Source organism: Castor canadensis, chromosome 3, assembly GCF_047511655.1.
Source record: "Castor canadensis chromosome 3, mCasCan1.hap1v2, whole genome shotgun sequence".
Taxonomy (NCBI): domain Eukaryota; kingdom Metazoa; phylum Chordata; class Mammalia; order Rodentia; family Castoridae; genus Castor; species Castor canadensis.
In genome coordinates, this window is record NC_133388.1 from 14955664 (window position 1) to 14974841 (window position 19178).

The 19178-nt window shown below is 46.5% G+C and overlaps 1 protein-coding gene across 2 annotated transcripts; it reads left to right on the plus strand.

Moving 5' to 3' along the window:
• Positions 1–6422: 6422 nt before the first annotated feature.
• Positions 6423–15770, plus strand: Serpina9 (serpin family A member 9). 2 transcript variants are annotated; one of them, XM_074066918.1, is made up of 5 exons: positions 6423–6547; positions 9593–10239; positions 12440–12713; positions 14663–14810; positions 15310–15770. In XM_074066918.1, the coding sequence occupies exons 2-5, from the start codon at positions 9609–9611 to the stop codon at positions 15511–15513; spliced, it is 1257 nt and encodes a 418-aa protein (XP_073923019.1). In that variant the 5' UTR covers positions 6423–6547; positions 9593–9608; the 3' UTR covers positions 15514–15770. The 2 variants fall into 2 exon arrangements, with proteins under 2 accessions (XP_073923019.1, XP_073923020.1); XM_074066919.1 differs by having other exon boundaries at positions 6437–6586.
• The last annotated feature ends 3408 nt before the right edge of the window (positions 15771–19178 follow it).

The following is a 19178-nucleotide window of genomic DNA, read 5'->3' on the forward strand; positions in this document are numbered from 1 at the left end:
TGTGTTTGCCCTTGATCTAATGTCCGCATATGAGGGAGAACATACAATTTTTGGTCTTTTGGGCCAGGCTAACCTCACTCAGAATGATGTTCTCCAATTCCATCCATTTACCAGTGAATGATAACATTTCGTTCTTCATGGCTGTATAAAATTCCATTGTGTATAGATACCACATTTTCTTAATCCATTCGTCAGTAGTGGGGCATCTTGGCTGTTTCCGTAACTTGGCTATTGTGAATAGTGCCGCAATAAACATGGATGTGCAGGTGCCTCTGGAGTAACCTGTGTCACAGTCTTTTGGGTATATCTCCAAGAGTGGTATTGCTGGATCAAATGGTAGATCAATGTCTAGCTTTTTAAGTAGCCTCCAAATGTTTTTCCAGAGTGGTTGTACTAGTTTACATTCCCACCAACAGTGTAAAAGGGTTCCTTTTTCCCCGCATCCACGCCAACACCTGTTGTTGGTGGTGTTGCTAACAATGGCTATTCTAACAGGGGTGAGGTGGAATCTTAGTGTGGTTTTAATTTGCATTTCCTTTATTGCTAGAGATGGTGAGCATTTTTTCATGTGTTTTTTTGCCATTTGAATTTCTTCTTTTGAGAAAGTTATGTTTAGTTCACTTGCCCATTTCTTTATTGGTTCATTAGTTTTAGGAGAATTTAGTTTTTTAGGTTCCCTATATATTCTGGTTATCAGTCCTTTGTCCGATGTGTAGCTGGCAAATATTTTCTCCCACTCTGTGGGTGGGCTTTTCAGTTTAGAGACCATTTCTTTTGTTGAGCAGAAGCTTTTTAGTTTTATAAAGTCCCATTTATCTATGCTATCTCTTAGTTGCTGTGCTGAGTAAATGCCTTGTCCCCAGCCTTCCACTTTCTATTTGTGCAATGTTGGAGTTGATGTTAGAAGGTCCTTCTATCTTGGATGAGACTTTTATACCCATGTTGGATTTGATAAAACTGGCTCTAATATTTTATCTAGAGTCATTCTTCTACACATTAATCTATGGTGCAATGTGCCAGGTGTGCGATGTATGTAAAATAAGGGCCATCTATATTATTTAGTCAAGATCTGTCTTTAAATCCATTTGTGCTAAAAAATAAATGTTTTTCAACAGAAAAATTAATCACACAATCATCCATAAAAAACCAGAACAACTTGCCACAAATAGAAAGTAAAATTTCACCCAACAGAACCAATTCAGGGATGAAACTACCAAAACTATTGCCCGTGATTGCCTCCAGCCTGAGGCCTACTGTACTTTGTTATGAAGTAAAGTCAGTAAGTCAGCCATGGTAGTAGAGATGGGTTGGCACCCAGGTGAGACTTTCTCCTTGAAGAAATGGGAAGATTGGAAGAGAATTGGCAAAGAAAGGACTTTAGAGGTGTGACACTCCATGCTGTGGGCAGACAACACTAGAGGCTGTCAGTTCTGTATCTCAGAGAAACCACTGCACCCATTCGTGGTCTTAGACCAATGTGGGGAAGTTTCCCTGTTTTGTTTGCCTAACTGCTTGATCTTTGTTTCTTGCTTTTGAAAAAATAAACTTTAAAATTTTTGGAATTATTTTAGATTTACAGAGAAGTTTTGAAGAGAGTACATAGTCTTTGACAGCTTCTCTTACTATTGACTTCTTCCATACCTATAAGACATTTGTCATGACTGAGGCACTAATGTTAGTACCTTGCTATTTACTGAATGATGAGCTTTATTTGATTTCCACTAGCTTTAGCGTTAGCATTCGTTCTTCTATTCCAGGACCCCATCCAGATGCACTCTGTGCTTACAGAGCTCTTTTTTGGAGAACTTTGACAGGGTCTACAAGGGGCAAGAGATGGGTTAAAGGTCTCAGAGTCAGATGGGCTGGGTTCAAATTCACTAGATAGCAGGGCTGTCTAGCTGACTTGTGACCATAGACAACTTGCAGGACTCTCTAAGCCCTCACTTTTCCTCTCTGTGAAGTGGCTATCCTAGTAACCATCTCTCAGGGTCTTTGTGGGGTGACATAATGCACCAACACCCACTTAACACCTACCAGGCCTCATTCATACTGCTGCTGCCACCAGGACTTCTAAGGTCCAGGTAGCTATTGATTGTTGTCTTTCCCTTGATGGAAACAAAGGCATCACAGATCCCAAGGAAAGGACTTCTCCAGGACCAAGGTCCTTTCTGGAGCAGGAATCCTGTGGGTCTCATGATGTGGAAATAAACAAAAAAATCAACACCTAGACCAAACTCCTTAGGGCCTGGACTCTGTCTAGATGAATCACCCTCTTCATCTCCACCCTCAGCTTGGCTCAGACGCATAGATGTCAGGTGGCTACACTGGGCCAGCTAAGAAATGAGCAATTTCACAGCAAAGGAGCTCACAGGAAGCTCTGGGATGCATTTCCCTTGCAGCAGGTCCATGCCGGGACTGGAGTTCCAGGTAGGGAGATTTTCCTGACAATTGGAAGAGTGGCTTCTGATTAAGGTGGCACTCAAGTTCAGACTTGAGGCACCTAATCTGTTGCACTGGTAAGAGAAAGGATAGGTGAAGTATAAAAATACATATGAAAACAGAGAAGTATAAAGATTGAAAAAGGGTCATGGATATCTCCATAAAACCAGAAATAGAGCAGAAGCATAAAGATGTGTGAGGTCAGGATGGGAGCTATAATCAGAAATAGAAAGTTTGTCCCCTGGTATATCAAAAGACTTTCTTTGGAAGAGGATGGACTATGGACAAGGCTCCATTGTGATGGGCCTCGGATGGACTCATGAGGACCTGTTCCTATTTTGTTGTTTCTCCAGCAGGATGGGTTTTATGAATTTGGGGAGAAGGCCCCAGGGACTGAGCATCAGGGCTGGAGATGATCTTGAAGAACTTCTTGCTGGGGTAAAGACAACGATTAAGGCAGGGGTGGGGTAGAGCAGCACCCAGCTCTTCTCGCTCTAAAGTCTTCTCTTGTTCCCTAGAAAATCTGATCCAGTCATCCTCAGTAATGCCTGGGCTGTTTGCATCATTATAAGAACCTAATTAACCAATCTTGGGAAGCCCCACACTCCCTCAAGTTGCCTCCCCGTGCGTCACCCATTGTAAGACTTGATAAAAGTCCCTGGGCCTGGACGGGTGAACAAGTCTGGCCCTTAGGGTTCCCATCACCCTTCTGCCTCTGCCCTCCCACTCCCTTCTCCCTCTTCACTTCCCCTTGAGTCTTCTCCTCCTCTCTCCATCCTCCCCATGATGTGCTGACTCTAGTCCCTGCCCTGGGGTAGCCACACAATATCTAGTCTGTCCAACCAGGGAGACAGACATGAGGTTTGCTGTGGTTTATTTCCGGGAGTTTATAAAGGGAGGGGCAGACCTTCTGTGGGAACCAGGGAAGCTGGCAGGAAGGAAAGGAAATTGCCAGGTGGAGGCAGTGAAGAAAGTGATCCTGGTAGGCCAAGAATCATGTGTGATCAAAAACAGGCCTTCATTTCATCTTACTATATTTGGTGGGTTTTAGTTAGGTATAAGTTACATAAAGAAAAACCTATGCTCTTTCTACTGGTTTTTTTTTTCTTTTTGTCTAATCTGCATGACCCCTCCTCCCTTTTTTAACCTAGGACACCAATTACACATATGTTAGACCACTTGAGAGTTTCCTACAGTTTCCTGGGGCTCTATTATCTCTTCAGTTGATATTGTGCCTACTGATAGGTTTCCCAGACCACTAATATTTTCTCCTACAGTATTAGGTTTGCTCTGAAATGTCAGATATCAAATGTTCTCTAAACATTTGACTGGATTCTTTTTTTTTTATATAGCTTTGGGGATTATTTTCCCCCTCACATTGTAGTAAGTATATTTTTAAGTATATTTCAACTGACTGTTTTAAAATCCTTGTCAGAAAATTCCTCGGTATCAGTCGAGACTTGGTCTATTCCTGTTGCCTGTTTTTTCTTCTGGCTACGAGTAACATTTTCCTGTCATGAACTGCATTTCTCTGAAGAAGCCACATCTATATTGAAGAACTTGACCTTCACTGACTAAAACATCATGACTGTGGAGAAATGGAATGTTGCAAAGCAAGAGCCAAAGTTATCTTGGGCTATCTTTAGTCCCCCGCCCCCCACAATACACTTTTCTTTTATTGGGGAATGATCCCAGACCTCTAGCATGCTAGGCAAGTGCTTTACCACTTAAGTCACATCCCCAGCCATTCGGTCCCTTTTAACACCTCTGTATCTGACCTAATATATTTTCAACAATAGATAAAACTCTTAGAATGCTTTTGCTAAACTTGACCAACCTCTAGACCTCCAACCCTAAAGCTAGTAATGTGACAAAGATAACATCTGAGTCCTACAGAAGAGATTTCTCTGGCTTGCGGCAGCTCACTGATGCTGTCACCTATGTAATTGGTAAATGCATTTTTATGACTTTTCTTTTGCTCTGTGTTTATGAAGGTTATGTGACATTTTCCACAGTGGAACATATCATTGAGGGTGAGTTGAATTCATGTTCCCAGGCCTTGGGTGGTCCTATTTGACTCAAAATAAACTGTTTTCTTATTTCCTTTAAAGCAGAGTTGTTATTTTACGTCAACACTATTCTTAGAATGTTGAGCAATTTTAGATAGGATGTTGAATGTTGTAACATCCCAGTTTTATTGTCTGGATTTTGTTGTCTTCCTCTACAGTGTGCCCATATTTATTTCCACAGACAACTAAGTTACATGAAGATCTATCTGCTTGGCCCTGGCGCTGCCAAGCCATGTTTTCAAGCTTCTTTCGGGTAGGGTTAGTGTAACTTTAAATGAAAGTTAGTTTAGCTATGCTGACAAAGTGTGACACTTGTGGGTCTCTACTGAATGCTCAGCTCCCTCCACTTTGGATGCTCTTACCTGGAATATGTCCTGGTGCCTTTGAGCTAGGAGAATTGTCTTGCTTACATCTTCACAGTAGTTTTTGGTGATTGACTAGTCATGTGGAATTTTACTTTAGCACTTAGCTTAAGACCTAAGGAAACCCTGTGTACATTTCTGAAGAACTTTTTGGTATTTTGCTGCATGAATTGTAGCCTCCTTGACTTTCTCAAACTTTGTCATGTCCGAGCTCAGCAAGCCTTCTATGTCTCCTTGAGATTTCCCCCGTGTCCAGAAAGTGCCTTTCGAAGAAAATTGGAACCATCCTAGAGCTAACCTCATTTGTTTCTCTTTCCTTCCTGTTTTCTGATGTCTGAACTTTTTTCATGCAATTTTCCAGTGTCTCAATGGCTTCACACGCTTTGGCCTGTTTTGTATCTGTTTACAATTATTAAGTCCAATATTGCTTTGTTTTGGACAAAAGCATGTCAATTCAAATTTGACAAGTGTGTGTTCCTGGGCCATAGGCACCTTAATCAAAATACAGAAATTATTACCACCCTGACTTTAAGTCCCCCTTGCTCATCTTGGGTCAGTTCCCCACCTCAGAAGCAAACTGCTCATTTAATTTTATTTCAATTCATTTGTCCTTTCAGCAAACACAGCATTGGCCCAACAGTGGGTCTGCAGGGAGAACAAGAAGGGCAGGATCCCTGATTCATTAATTGTCCAGTCACACAAATAAGCATGACATTATGACAGCGATAATTGGTTCTCTATAAGCAGGTGGTAATATAAGAACACAGAGTAACTCTGTGTGGCCAAAGAGTTTCTTTGAGGAAATGAGATGGGCTAGGACCTAAGCAATGAATCCTAGCAATTAATTAGGAGAAATTAATTAGAGAAATGTTGGGAGAAGGAAGTGGAAGACATGCTCCAGGAATACTAACCAACAAAAATCATGTTCAAGCATCCTAAAAACTGGCAGAACGCTCTGCAGAGAGGCAAATGTGACAAGGGTCAAGGGACAGCACAGCCCAGTGTGCAAACCCAAGGAAAGATTTCAGCCCTCACTCTGGGAGACAGGACACTTGGGAACATTTTAAATTAGGTTAAATGGCAGGGTCAGGTTTGCATTTTAAAAGGCCATTCTGGCTACCATAAGCAGAGGGCATTGGAGAACCAGGAGTGGGTCTGCAGAGAGACCTGTTAGAAGGTTTCCCCAGTGGTTTAGGCAAGAGGCCATGATAGTACAGCTAGCTGCCAGGAGGAAGAGCAGAGAAAAGTGAATGAGTTGTGGAATATACAGGAAGTAAACATGACAAGACCAGAGACAGGTGACATGGGGAAAGAAGAAGCAGGTCCAGGATGTCTCCCTCCAAGGCTCAGATGGTTCGGTGCATGATGGTGCCATAGAAGAAGATGCTGAAAGGTTCCTCGGTGACCCCTGGTGGGAGATGTGTGGGAGGCCAGTTTGGTCCTGCTGCACTTGAGGCTTGTTTGATGAGGAGGCTGGCTACAGGCAATTAGAGTCAGGGAGTTCGGAGGAAGGACTGGGCTGGAGATTAAAAACATGCTGTCATTTGCATCTGTCAGTAATGAGGCTGTGGGTGTGATGAGGTCAGTATGGGGAAAGGAGAGAACTATAACTGAGTGGCTGCTGGCATAGACCTGCGACAATAGAAGGACTGAGCTGGAAGACAGGAGACAGTGGAGGTGAGGAGGAGCAGAGAGGTGAAGGAAACTCGGGAAAAGGTGGGGCATGGAGCCAAGGAACAGGACTGGACCAGGAGCCCAGGTGGCCTCAGAATCCAACACCACTGGGAAAGCAGTGAGATGAACATGTGTACATGTCCACTGGCTTTGACCTCATCTGGGTCTGTTCTCTGCAGGTGCAGAAGCCAGGCAGTGATGGGAGGTGAGGGGGTGTGGACACTTGAGGGTGGACAGAGCGGCAGCTGGAGGGATGAGAAGGGAAAAGAAGCTGTTGCTTTTTGGGCCGGTATGGGTCCCTTTGTCCTCATGGAGGACCTGAACACATATAAAAGCAGAAGTGCTAAGGTCTAGGGATGGTAGGAAGGGACACTTTTGTCCAGGTCGGTCTCACCAAAAGGGGCGGCTGGCATAGTGGGGAAGGGGGAATCAGGAGTTTGTGTTCTGTAGGAGGTGAGGCAGCTCGTTGTCTGAGGGTCTGTCTTTGATGTGAAGTGGAAGGATGGCTGTCTGCTGAATGGGCTGCATGTATACATGTGCACTTGTGTGTTCTATGTGTGTGTGCACACACATGCCCATGTGCCAGGGGCAGGTCCATTTGAGGGACATGGAAAGGGCTGAGACTTTGCCTGCAGTCAGCACGACAGCGAGTTGGTCAGGCACATCGCCAGGCAGAAGGAGGTTGGCAATGGGCAGCTCCTAGTGGACCCAGTACCCAAGGAGCCACCTAACCCAGGAGCGCTGGACGAAGAAGGTGCCACTGGGTAGGTTCTACCAGGCTGGGAGTCACCACACATCACAAAGATAGAGGCCCCAGGTAGGGAAGGGCATGGATGAAATGAAGTCCCTTGCACCCAAGCTGGGTCAAGAGGCACCAGGGAAGGTGGAGACCCGCAGGGAGCAGAATATCAGTGCCTGCAGATGGAGCTAAGGACAGAGTAAGTTGGGCATGGTTGAGAAGGACACTGTATGCCAGGAGCTTGGACACTTCTGAGCAAGGTGGGGACAGTGAGGAATTGGAGGAGGCAAGTGGACATGCAGCTCTATGGTAGGAAGTTCGCCCTGTCTGCAGTGTGAGGAGATGAGCTGGGAGGTACTTGAGCCATTGAGTCAGTGAGAGACAATGGAGGGTTGGCCCATGCCAACTGGGTGTCTGCAGCCAGAGGTCAGGCCCAGGAGAACAAAGTCCCTGACACTCCATGGCAGAACCCACTGGCAGGATGCTCACACACACCCAGGGTCCAGCAGGGATTGGAGAGGGCTTGGCAGGGCTGAGGAGGAAGGGACAGGAGTTGGATGGGGAGAGGTCCAATGGGGAAGAGACTGAATTTGAATGAACTTTGCCAGGGTTTTTCCTTCAAGACTGTAATGACTTCGCCTGGAGCCCCAGGCTCAAGCAGGAAGGAGTCCTTTGACACCACCTTTCCCTGAGCTCCAAGTTTTCCGGGACACTGACCTTCAGCCCCATCCCCTTTCAAATGGTCATGAATTGCAGGGGGCAAGTCTAGCCCTTCTCCCTGCTTCTGCGAGAAGAGGCAAAATCTTAAGCGCCATGAAGGAGAAGCACCTGTCCATTGTGGGCCTGATACTGTGCTGGGAGCTCTGCGGACATTGTCCTGCTTCCCACTGTAGCCACCTCCTGTGACATGGGGGATGGTGAAGTGCAGAGATGGGGGTGGGAGGCAATGCAAAGATAGTTGCACAGAAGCCACCATTGTTTGCATGCAACTCATTGCCCTGAGGTTGTAAGGAGAACACAGTGCTTGCTCTAGCTCGTTTCTCACTGGTGATCAAGGTCAGGTGCTGCCTGAGGCTGGAGGTCCTGCAGCCCCCAAGATGACAGGGCAGACCCCTGCCCCTCACAGGGCTGCTACGGAGCCCCTTCTCACATGGCTTCCTGCAGAGTCTCTGTCACAGATCAGCAGAGAGGAAAAACTCAGGACTTCGTCCCGTCTTCCTCCCGGTGTCCTTGCTTGGTCATGCCCACCCACCTGCTTGTGGGGATGAAAAGCTCTTCCCCCACATGGTGCACTTTACCATGGGGACAAGGGAGCCAGGGAGCAATGAAGAACACTCTCATCACTCCAGTAAAGGAGCAAGTCCCCTCTCCACAGAGGCTTCTTCTGCACAGTCCCCTAGTGGGTCCCTTGGCCTCCAGCCAGGCCTGCACGCAGCTGCACGTGGTCTTCTGCTTCTGTGGCATGTCTCACTGTCCCATGCCTGGCTGCTGCTGTTCTGGGTTGAGGTCCTACGGCACACAGCCACCCATTCTCCTCAGGGTTGCCTTGTTCTGCTGTCCTCTGGGCATTTCTTTTTCACCTTGCTAAACCATTTGTTTCAAGTCTCAACACCTGTCACCTCCTCTGGGCAACTTTCTTGTCAGTGACAGGCGTGCTCACCTCTCATGCCTCGTGGCACCTGCTAATTGCCAGTCTTCCCCACAAGCCCATTACGGCCAGCGCGCTGCCTACCTGCACCCACCCCCCTCCCCGTGCAGTGCCTTGCATAGGGCATGCGTGCACTGACACGAGCTTCCAGACTACATAGGGAGGGGGCATGAAGTGTGCGTAGCCTTGGTCACTCTGTGATCTGGCTCATCGTTTGCTCAGGGTGAGCCAGGCCAGTCTGGTCATGGTAAGAGTCACTGCTGCTGGGTAGATTAGACTTTTGTCAAAAGATGTTAATGCATCAGTTCTGAAGTGTCTAGAATCCAAGGTGACTATGGAAGAGAATGGGGCAGAGGTGTCAGGCTTTCTCCTGCCATTAGTTCCCACTGGTCACTGGCAGGCCCAAGTGAGGAGTCCGTGTTTTCAGGCAAAGAAGTTTCTCTGTAGCTGTGAAAAACACACAGATGAATTCACAGTCTGGAGTCCTACTCACTCTTTGGGAAACCAGGACATTAATGACACCTATGCCGTAGGGAGATTTCGGAGCTCCAGTGAGACCCTGGGGGAGGCTCTCATCTCACTGCTGACGGTACAAGACATGGAGGGTCTCTGACAGGTCCTCAGTTTACCCTCCCCAATGGGTCTCTTCTCTCTCTTGCAGACTTCTTTCCTTCCAAATGGCCTCTTCCTTTCACCGAGTTCTGTTTCTGGTTGGCCTCTGTGCTCCAGTCTACTGCATCCCCCCATCCAGCACCCCCAGTAAAAGGCCCCCCAAACCTCCCTCCATGAAGGGCACCCCCGCCTACCAGGTGTCTCGCAGCAACACCAACTTTGCCTTCCACCTGTACCAGAGGCTGGTTCTACAGAACCCTGGTCGGAACATCTTCTTCTCCCCTGTGAGTGTCTCTACTTCCCTGGCCATGCTGTCCCTGGGGGCCCGTTCAGCCACCAAGAGCCAGATTCTGCAAAGTCTGAACTTCAGCCTCACACACACAGCAGAGTCTGTCATCCACCTGGGCTTCCAGCACCTAGTCCACTCTCTGAACGTCCCCAGCAAAGACCGGAGTTTGAGAGTGGGCAGTGCCCTGTTCGTCAGAAAGGGGCTAGCGCTGCAGGCGGATTTCCTGGACAGAAGCAAGAGGCTGTATGAGGCGAAAGTCTTCTCCACAGATTTCTCCAGCACCTTTGCTGCCCAGGAGAAGATCAACAGCTACGTGGCAAAGGAGACCAGCGGGAAGGTGACGGATATAATCCAAGACCTTGACCCTCTGACAGCCATGGTACTGGTGAACCACATTTTCTTTAAAGGTAAGGACCTGAGAGGTTGATTCTGATTTCTTTTTTTTGTTTTGTTTTGTTTTTTTCTATTTAGTCAAAACACAGCTAGACAAAACCAAGACAGCTGGGTGGAGAGCCAGCAGAGCCGGAGTTCTGATTAACTTTGCCAGGAGCTGGCTGCCCTTGTTCTGTCTCCCAGCTTGCATCCATCGGTTACAATGGTGACCCACTCATCGCTGTCTTCCGACAGTCTGATTCAATGTCCTGAGAGACAGAGCTCGGGCTCCGTGGGCAGCCCCTAGGGAAGCCTTCTCAAAACAAGGCAGGAGAAAGGACTTCACCTCTCGCCACCAGCAACAGCCCCATTGCTCTCTGGAAGTTTTAGGGGAGAGACAGAGCTCTCCAACACCCCAGTTTAAAAAGCAGTTCCAAAGGTGAAACACTTTAGTAGCTTTGGAAATGTAGACAAGCTGGCACACTTTTCCTTTTTTTGGTTAATCTAGACATTTTACGTAATGTAATGTAGCAACTCTGGAAATCAGTTTCTCCTCTTTCCCAAGAGTTTGTTGATTGAATAAGTATTTGTTTTGTTACTCTTTCTTCTGAACTAATTCTTTAAAGTCTGAACTTCGCCTTGTGTGGCCACTGACACCTCTTCTTGGTTAGTTAAGGGGTCAGAGCAGAGATTTCTTAAATGCCTAAAACAAATTAACCTCCCCATCTTTGCCGAGGGTCTCCATGTGCAAAATGGGGCTTGCCATCAACTCAGCCAAGTGGTGGACACTTCTGACTTGGCCTTTACTTTCTCTTTGTGCAGACCCCAAGGTCACTTTCCCAAGTTTGAGAAATACATATTTACATATGTATGAGTCCTCTACATGTCAAGATATGTTAGAACTTTTCCAAGCTCCTGTAGGCATTTTATTCTCTTTAGATTTTTTGATAGGTCTATTGTTTGCTCTGTCTATCATCCACCATAGGGACAGTCACAGAATGAAGATACTTAGTTATAATTGCTTTAGAAAATCCTGCCACACCCCAGCTTAGCATGGGGCGAGTGCCAATCAGATGTGAGCTGAGAGAGGGCTTCCCAGGAACCACTGGGCTCGTTAGACAATGGTGATTCTTTGCTAAGGAATCTGGGAAGTGCACCACTCTGCTCCTCTCCCTCTGGTTTCAGGAACACAGAGACCACTTTTCAAGCTACTGCTGAGCAGAGGTGGGATTAGTGCCAATCAAAATGCCACCAACAAAGCTGACCTTCCCATCAGGGTTCAGCCATCTTTCTTTCTTCTCTTTTCTTTCCTTATTTATTTTGAGTAAAGCACGAGAGTTTATTGAGATAGAAAAGTAGCAAAAAGTAGAGCTGCCAGAGCTGGGAGAGGATCCTGAGAGAGAATGCCCAAGGTATTTCCACTTTTTTTAATTTTTAGTGCGACTGGGGTTTGAACTCAGGGCTTCACACTTGCAAAACAGGCACTCTACCACTTGAGCCAGACCTCTGGTCCTGCAGCCACCTTTCTTGAATAAGCTGTCCTCCGGTTGCCAACAGACAGATGGCCCAAGTTCTGAGAAACAAGATTGAGACCATTTTTAGGGAAGGGTGACTACATGGAGGGCCTTAGTCTGCCATTTTTGCCACTACCTCTCTGCCCCCAGTTTGTCTTCTTAAGCTCTTTGGTTAGTGGATCGCCTGCCCCACTGTTACCTACTGGCCACAACAGTGACAAGCTGTAACTGTCTTGGCAAATGCCCCCTGGGGAAAGGATTTTCACCTTGGCCAAACTCCAAGTCAGATCAAATACAGACAGCTTTGCAAGCCACTCTTCCAGGATAGCACAAAACAGGTGAAATGATGGCCGTTCTTTGGGAATGAGTTTCCAAAGGGTTCCAGCCCCGTGGTTTTTTCCTTCAATGGCAAACAGGTTGCTTGATTTCTACTAATGTGGGCTATTCCTTTTCAACACCTCTGCAGAACTAGAGAATGGGGTATGACATTAGGCAAGCTGGAATGCCATAAACGTCACCGTTCTTGGCAAGATTCAACTGTTTTTCTTTAATAATCTGTTCTCCAGTTAGCTATAAGCATTGGGTTGGTTTCTAAGTTCTGAAAGAATTGATTATGACTGTCACTGGCAGTTTTCTCATTGTTTTACTGAAGAAATGAGTTCTCAGTCTTCACCTCACTGTTTGCACTGACAGAAAGACCTCTCCTTTTTCTTTCTGCTAGCCAAATGGACCAAGCCCTTTAACCCTGCAGATACTATTAAAGGCTTCTCATTCCTGGTGGGCCAGGGGACCACTGTGCATGTCCCCATGATGCACCAGACAGAAGAGTTTGCTTTTGGAGTGGATCCAGAGCTGGACTGCTCTGTGCTGCAGATGGACTATGGCCCAGACACCATGGCCCTCTTTGTCCTTCCTAGCAAAGGCAAGATGGGCCAGCTGGAACAGGCCTTGTCACCTAGGACGCTGGAAAAGTGGAGCCACTCACTGCAGAAGAGGTGAGCCTCTGTGTCAGTATGTTGGAACTTGGACCAGGTGATGGTGTGCAACCAAGGACCGGGAGAACAGGGGTAACAGCTGTTGAATAATCACTCCACAAATTAGCCCCAACTGCACACTGGATAGTGAGCTTTTTATGGTGTATATGTGTTCACACTTGAACTTCACCATTACCAGATACATGAGAATTCCACTGACCCCCATTTTAGGTAAGGAAAGAGAATCACCCAAGGTTATGTCTGCATAGCCATTGTGGCTAGTCCATGCTAGCCAAGTTCACTACAAGAGGCAAGCTGATCTCAAATTCAAAGGAACAATCTTGCAAAAGCAAACAAACAAAAAAAGCCTTGGTGCTCACTTATAAAATGACAATGATATTACTGATTTTCTTCGATACAGGGTCTCACTTTCTAGTCCCACACTGGCCTAGCACTCATGGTCCTCCTGGCTCAGTCTCCTGAGATCTGGGTTTATAGGTGTGTGCACCACACCTGGCTAATATTACTGAATGTATAGGTTGTTGAAAAGTTAAAACAAGTTACTGTTTATGAAGTGCTTCAATAATGTCCTCTAATAGTAATTTCATTCATTCTGTAATTACTATGGACAATATGAAAAGGACTAACTATATGATATAAAGGAATGTCAGAATCTTATTTTGGGTATCTTAAAATATTTTTTATGCCTGGGCCAGCTTTGAACTAAGATCCTCCTACCTATGCCTTCTGTGAAGTTGGGGTTACCGACACATAACACCCTGCCCAGCTTGTCATTGAGATGGGGTCTTGCTAGCTTTTTATCTGGGCTGGTCTGGGTGGAGATCCTCCTGATCTACACCTCCCAAATAGCTGGGATTACAAGTGTGAGCCACTCCACCTTGTGTTTAACCATCTTTAAAATAGAGACAATGTCACTGAATGTGCCTGGGACCATGTCTGGCACATGGTAGATATTCAATAAATGCCAGCTGTTTATTCCCAGGTGAGGGGAAGCAGTGTGGAGGAAGAAAACATTGTGCAAACTCTAGGGTTGTGATGTTGAATACAGTAGCTACCAAGCATGTGTAGTTATTCATGTTTAAATTAATTATAATTGATCAAAATTAGTATGACTCACGACTAATCCCAGCTACTTGGGAGGTGGAGATCAGGAGGGTTGCAGTCCGAGGCCAACCTGGACTAAAAGTTAGTGAGATCCTATCTCAACAAAACAAGCTAGGTGTGGTGGTGCACACCTGTTGTCCCAGCTGCATGGGAGACCACAGGTTGGAGGATTGTGGTCTGAGGCCAGTCCAGGCAAAAAAGTGAGACCCTATTTGAAAAATAATCTAAGACAAAAAGGGCTGGGGACTTGACTCAAATGATAGAGCACCTGCTTAGCAAGTACAGGGCCTCAAGCTCAACTCCTAGTACCACCAAAAAAAAATAATAGTAATTAAACAAAATTGAAAGTTTTGCTCCTTGTTTGCAGTAGTCACATTTGAGTTTTCTCCATAGCCTCACTTGACTAGTGACTCCTGTAATGGACAGCACAGGTGCCATGTAATCCCAACACTGAGAACGTGCTGATGGACTCTGCTGCTCAGTGGATCTGCTGGGCTTGCCTTGGAAAGGTTGCAGCGTGGCCTCCCAAGCAAGGTCTGCTTGATGAGCTTCCATCACCATCTGGTGTCCTCATTGGTCTCCACCCGAGGCTGCCCTGCTGGGCCACCTTTCCCCCTGTGTCCCTGTTTCATGACAGGGCCCATTTGTCTTCCTGCAGAGCTGGACGTGCTCCACTGGGAGGTTCACTCCAGAGCAGCCTGCTATTTTTTGGCTGGGATGTGTGGCCTCTTTAGCAATAGCTAGTAGTGGCTGAAGGAAGCCTGGAGCCTCCGAAATGCCACTGGAGGCAGAGATGGACACCACACTGGCTTCTGAGCTCACCTTTCTCTCTCCCTTCTCCACAGGCGGATAGAGGTGCTCATCCCCAGATTTTCCATGTCTGCCTCCTACAACCTGGAAACCATCCTCCCCAAAATGGGCATCCATGATGCCTTTGACAGAAATGCTGATTTTTCTGGAATTACAAAGAGTGACTCCCTGCAGGTTTCCAAAGTGAGTCAATCGAGGAGACTGTCAGGGTAAAGTTTATGTGGATAGCCTTGTGTGATGGAGTCAAGCTCTTTAGCCTCCTTCCCCCCACCCCCTGTACCCACCAGGGGACCCACATACCCCATCCCTTTGGGCTTACCTGTCTAGCCTCTGTCAGCATAGATTCTGATTGCTGACCTAAGATTTAATTCAATAATGGCTTATAATGGTCAGAAGTGACCCTGCAGCCACAGCAGGGACCTTTGTCTTGGTCCCGAGGGAAGGAAGGCAAAGAGCATATGATGACCCTAATGAACCTTTTCTCAAGGAAGCACTCATGTGCACCAGTGAAAACTCATTCCTGTCATCAAGGGGAATCCCTGCTCCCCTGCAGTTTAGGAACATATGAGCCCCAGGTCACAACCCTCCTCCCTAGAAGACCACAAAGCTCCAGCCTGTTGTAGCACCGTACATGGAGTGGAATCTCTGAGGGAGCCACTGACAATTGTGTTTTTCTTGGCAGGCTGCTCACAAGGCTGTGCTGGCTGTCAGTGAGGAGGGGACAGAGGCCGTAGCAGCCACTGCCACCAACATCATACTCCGCTCAAAGGATGGTCCCTCTTCTCCTATCATCTGCTTTAATAGCACCTTCCTGGTGATGATCATAGACAAACACATTGAGTCTATGCTTTTCCTAGGGAAAGTCCAAAATCCCACCCAAGTCTAAGGCTGGCATGAACTGTTGACTGATCATACATGTGAACATCTCCCTGCAGTGTCCCAAGGGTGACACCAAGACCTGCCTCCTCCTGATCCGAGGTATGTCTGACCCAGGCAAAGCTGCATTCCCCGTGAGGATGCCTCTTTTAAGGGCTCAGTCCTCTTGTATCTGTCTCCCCTATTTAGTCCCAGTGGGCCAGGAATCTTGTCTTAGTATACATTAAGTGCTCAATATGTTTTTATTGAACAAATAAAATAATGGGTTCATGCAGCTGTTGACATGTCATTGGGTGGCAACCTTGCCTCTGGGACTTAGCCGGTCATTTTCAGATTAGCATCCCACAGTTATGCTGGAGCCCTGTTGCTGAATTCACATTTTAGGTTTATTGCAGTCATTACAGTAAGTGTGCAATGAGGGTACTTCCCCATAAGTCCCTGTTCCCAGGAGCTCCACCCCTGAAGAATGGAGATTTGCTGCCCAGCTGTGCTCTGGGAGACTGGTATTTTGAAGGCTGCTGGCTGGGATGACCGGGGTTGGGGTCCCTGCTCTCAGTTTGAGGACTTGTAGCCAATTAGAATAAGTATTGTAAAGGTATTGAGTAGAAACTGAGAGTTGGGAGTGAGCAGGTGCATTGGAGGGACAGATGGGAGTCCCTGAAGTCACCGTGTGTCACAGGTGGAATGGTAGAAACCAAGACTGAGATACAGGGAGGTAGGACGGTGTGGGAAGGGTATGTTGGCCAAGGAAAGCAGCCTAGGCGTGGTGAGGTGGAAGGAGACAGAAAGCCAGCGGAGTCCTCAGGCAGGAAAATGCCAGGAGTGTATGGCTTGTGAAGGTCTCTGGTTGCTGGATGCCTTCTGGACTCTAGTGCTGTCACCCTCTGGGTGCTCAGCCTCCTCCTTCCTCTGCATTCTGAGAGCCACTTGCAGTACCATCAACCGTGGTGACCCCATGGCACAGACAGCTCACACCCTTTGATTCATCCCCACCATCCTTCCTGCCCCCACTGGCAGGCGGCCTGTGCTGGCTTCTGGCCCCTGCACCTCTCAGCACTGAGGTGTCCCCGGCAACCTCTACGGAGCTCTTGCTCCTAAAAGACCCAAAGGCCCTTTCCCAGGGGCCTCACCCTTTGGGATGTGCCATGTGGAGACCTCAGACTGGCTTTCCCACAGAAGGAAATAAACCAGAAGGACTTGTGCTGGGAGCTGGCAGAAGCTTCAAAGGAGCTGAATGTTGTGATTGCACACTCCTGCTTTGCTTTGCAAACGGATAAGCAGAGACTTCAAGAGGGAGGAGAACTCACCCAGGTCACAGGGCTCCTGGGGCAGCATTAGAAATTTATAGGAGAAGCTCTAATGCTGCAGGGTCACCCACAACACCCTGCCCTAAGGCACTCCATAAAGGTCGAATTGAAGAACAAGCCATCCTCCCTCTCAGGAGCACACTGGCAGACACGGGGTCTCCTCCATTGTTCCAAGTCAGACAGGATGTCTACAATGGCATGAGATGCATGCCAGGTGCAAAGAACTAACGAGTGGCACTTTCTTTTTTCAGATTTTTTTATTGATGTACAACATTTTTTTAAATTTTATCATTTTTACATTTACTGACATGTGTATACACTGTTTGGGCCTCCTCCTCCCCCAATTCCCATACCTCCAGCCCCTGCCGCTTCCACACAGAACCTGTTCTGCCCTCTTATTCTCCAATTTTGTTGAGAAAACATAAGAGATAGTAAGAAAGACATAGCATTTTTGCTAATCTGAGCTAAAGGCAGCTGTATAGAGAGATTCCTAGCATTGCTTCCATGCGCATGCGCATGTATATTGCAATGTACATTGGCTCCTCTCTACCAGACCTCTTCACTACTTCCTGGCCCCTTTCCATAGAGGCCTCACCAGTTTAAGATTACTATATTTGCTCCTCTACAGTGGGCACATCAACCACATTCAAGTTTTAGGTTTCCTTCCCCTTCCCTGTTCCTCCTGTGCTCATTCTCTCCTTAGTGTGTGACCCATGTCCAATAATATTACTGCATTTGTTTTGGGTCTATAATCTGTATATGAGGGAGAACATGTGACTTTTGGCCTTCTGAGCCTGGCTAACTTCGCTTAAGATGATGCTCTCCATTTCCATCCATTTACTTGCGAATGACACAATTTCAATCTTCTTTGTGGTTGCATAAAATTCCATTGTGTATAAATATCACCTTTTCTTAATCCATTCATCAGTAGTGGGGCATCTTGGCTGTTTCCATAACTTGGCTATTGTGAATAGTGCCGCAATAAACATGGGTGTGCAGGTGCCTCTGGAGTAACCTGTGTCACAGTCTTTTGGGTATATCCCCAAGAGAGGTATTGCTGGATCATATGGCAGATCAATGTTTAGTTTTTTAAGAAGCCTCCAAATTTTTTTCCAGAGTGGTTGTCCTAGCTTACATTCCCACCAGCAGTGTACAAGAGTTTCTGTTTCCCCACATCCTCATCAACATTTGTTGGTGGTGGTGTTTTTGATGATGGCTATTCTAAAAGGAATGAGGTGGACTTAGTGTGGTTTTGATTTGCCAGAGATGGTGAACATTTTTTCATGTTTTTTGGCCATTTGAATTTCTTCCTTTGAAATAGTTGTTTAGTTCAGTTGCCCATTTCTTTATTGCTTCATTGATTTTTGGGAGTTCAGTTTTTTAAGTTCCCTATATATTCTGGTTATCAGTTCTTTGTCTGATGTATAGCCAGCGAATATTTTCTCCCACTCTATGGGTGGTCTCTTCAGTTTAGAGACCATTTCTTTTGTTGTGCAGAAGCTTTTTAATTTCATGTAATCCCATTTGTCCATCCTTTCTCTTAGTTGCTGGGCCGCTTGAATTCTACTGAGGAAATCCTTGCCTATACCTATTGCTTCCAGAGTATTCCCTGCTCTTTCCTTTACTAACTGCAAGGTTTTGGGTATGATATTAAGGTCCTTAATCCACTTTGAGTTGATACTGGTTCAGTGTGATAGGCATGGATCAGTTTCAGTTTTCTGCAGGCAGATAACCACTTTTCCCAGCAACATTTGTTGAAGAGACTGTCTTTTCTCCATCATATGTTTTTGGTGCCTTTGTCAAAAATAAGGTGGGCATAGCTGTGTGGATTCATATCCGGGTCCTCTGTTCTGTTCCACTGGTCTTCTTATCTGTTTTTGTGCCAGTACCATGCTGTTTTTATTCTATGACTCTGTAGTATAGTTTGAAGTCAGTTTGCTCAGTATTGCTCTGGCTATTCGTGGTCTTTTGTGTTTCCAAATGAGATTTAGGGTAGATTTTTCTATCTCTGCGATAAATGTCATTGGGATTTTGATGGGAATTGCGTTGAACACATAGATTGCTTTAGGTAGTATAGCTAATGGCACTTTCAAGTCATTATCAGAAGCCCTCATGGTTGGGATGGATAAGGGTTATCAGCCTCCCCCTGCAGCCTTGCTCCCAGGTGACAGTACATGGAAGCAGCCTCAGGTACTGCCCATTCAGACGTGTGTAAGCCAGTGGTGCAGGAGTTGTTCGAGCCAGCTCTGTCAGCCTGCAGCCTCAGCCCGCTGCCATGTGAGATGCCTTTCCATTTGTTTTCAGATGGACTCATATTGGTTTGGAATGTGTTTAAATCAAGTGTGGTAGGATGACAGAGACAGCAGCC

Bases quoted from the DNA above. Each gene is read 5' to 3' on its own strand.
- Serpina9 (XM_074066918.1), top strand. From the start codon at position 9,609: ATGGCCTCTTCCTTTCACCGAGTTCTGTTTCTGGTTGGCCTCTGTGCT. The intron at 12,714-14,662 runs GTGAGCCTCTGT...CCTTCTCCACAG, and splicing joins AGCCACTCACTGCAGAAGAG to GCGGATAGAGGTGCTCATCC. The intron at 14,811-15,309 runs GTGAGTCAATCG...TTTTCTTGGCAG, and splicing joins ACTCCCTGCAGGTTTCCAAA to GCTGCTCACAAGGCTGTGCT.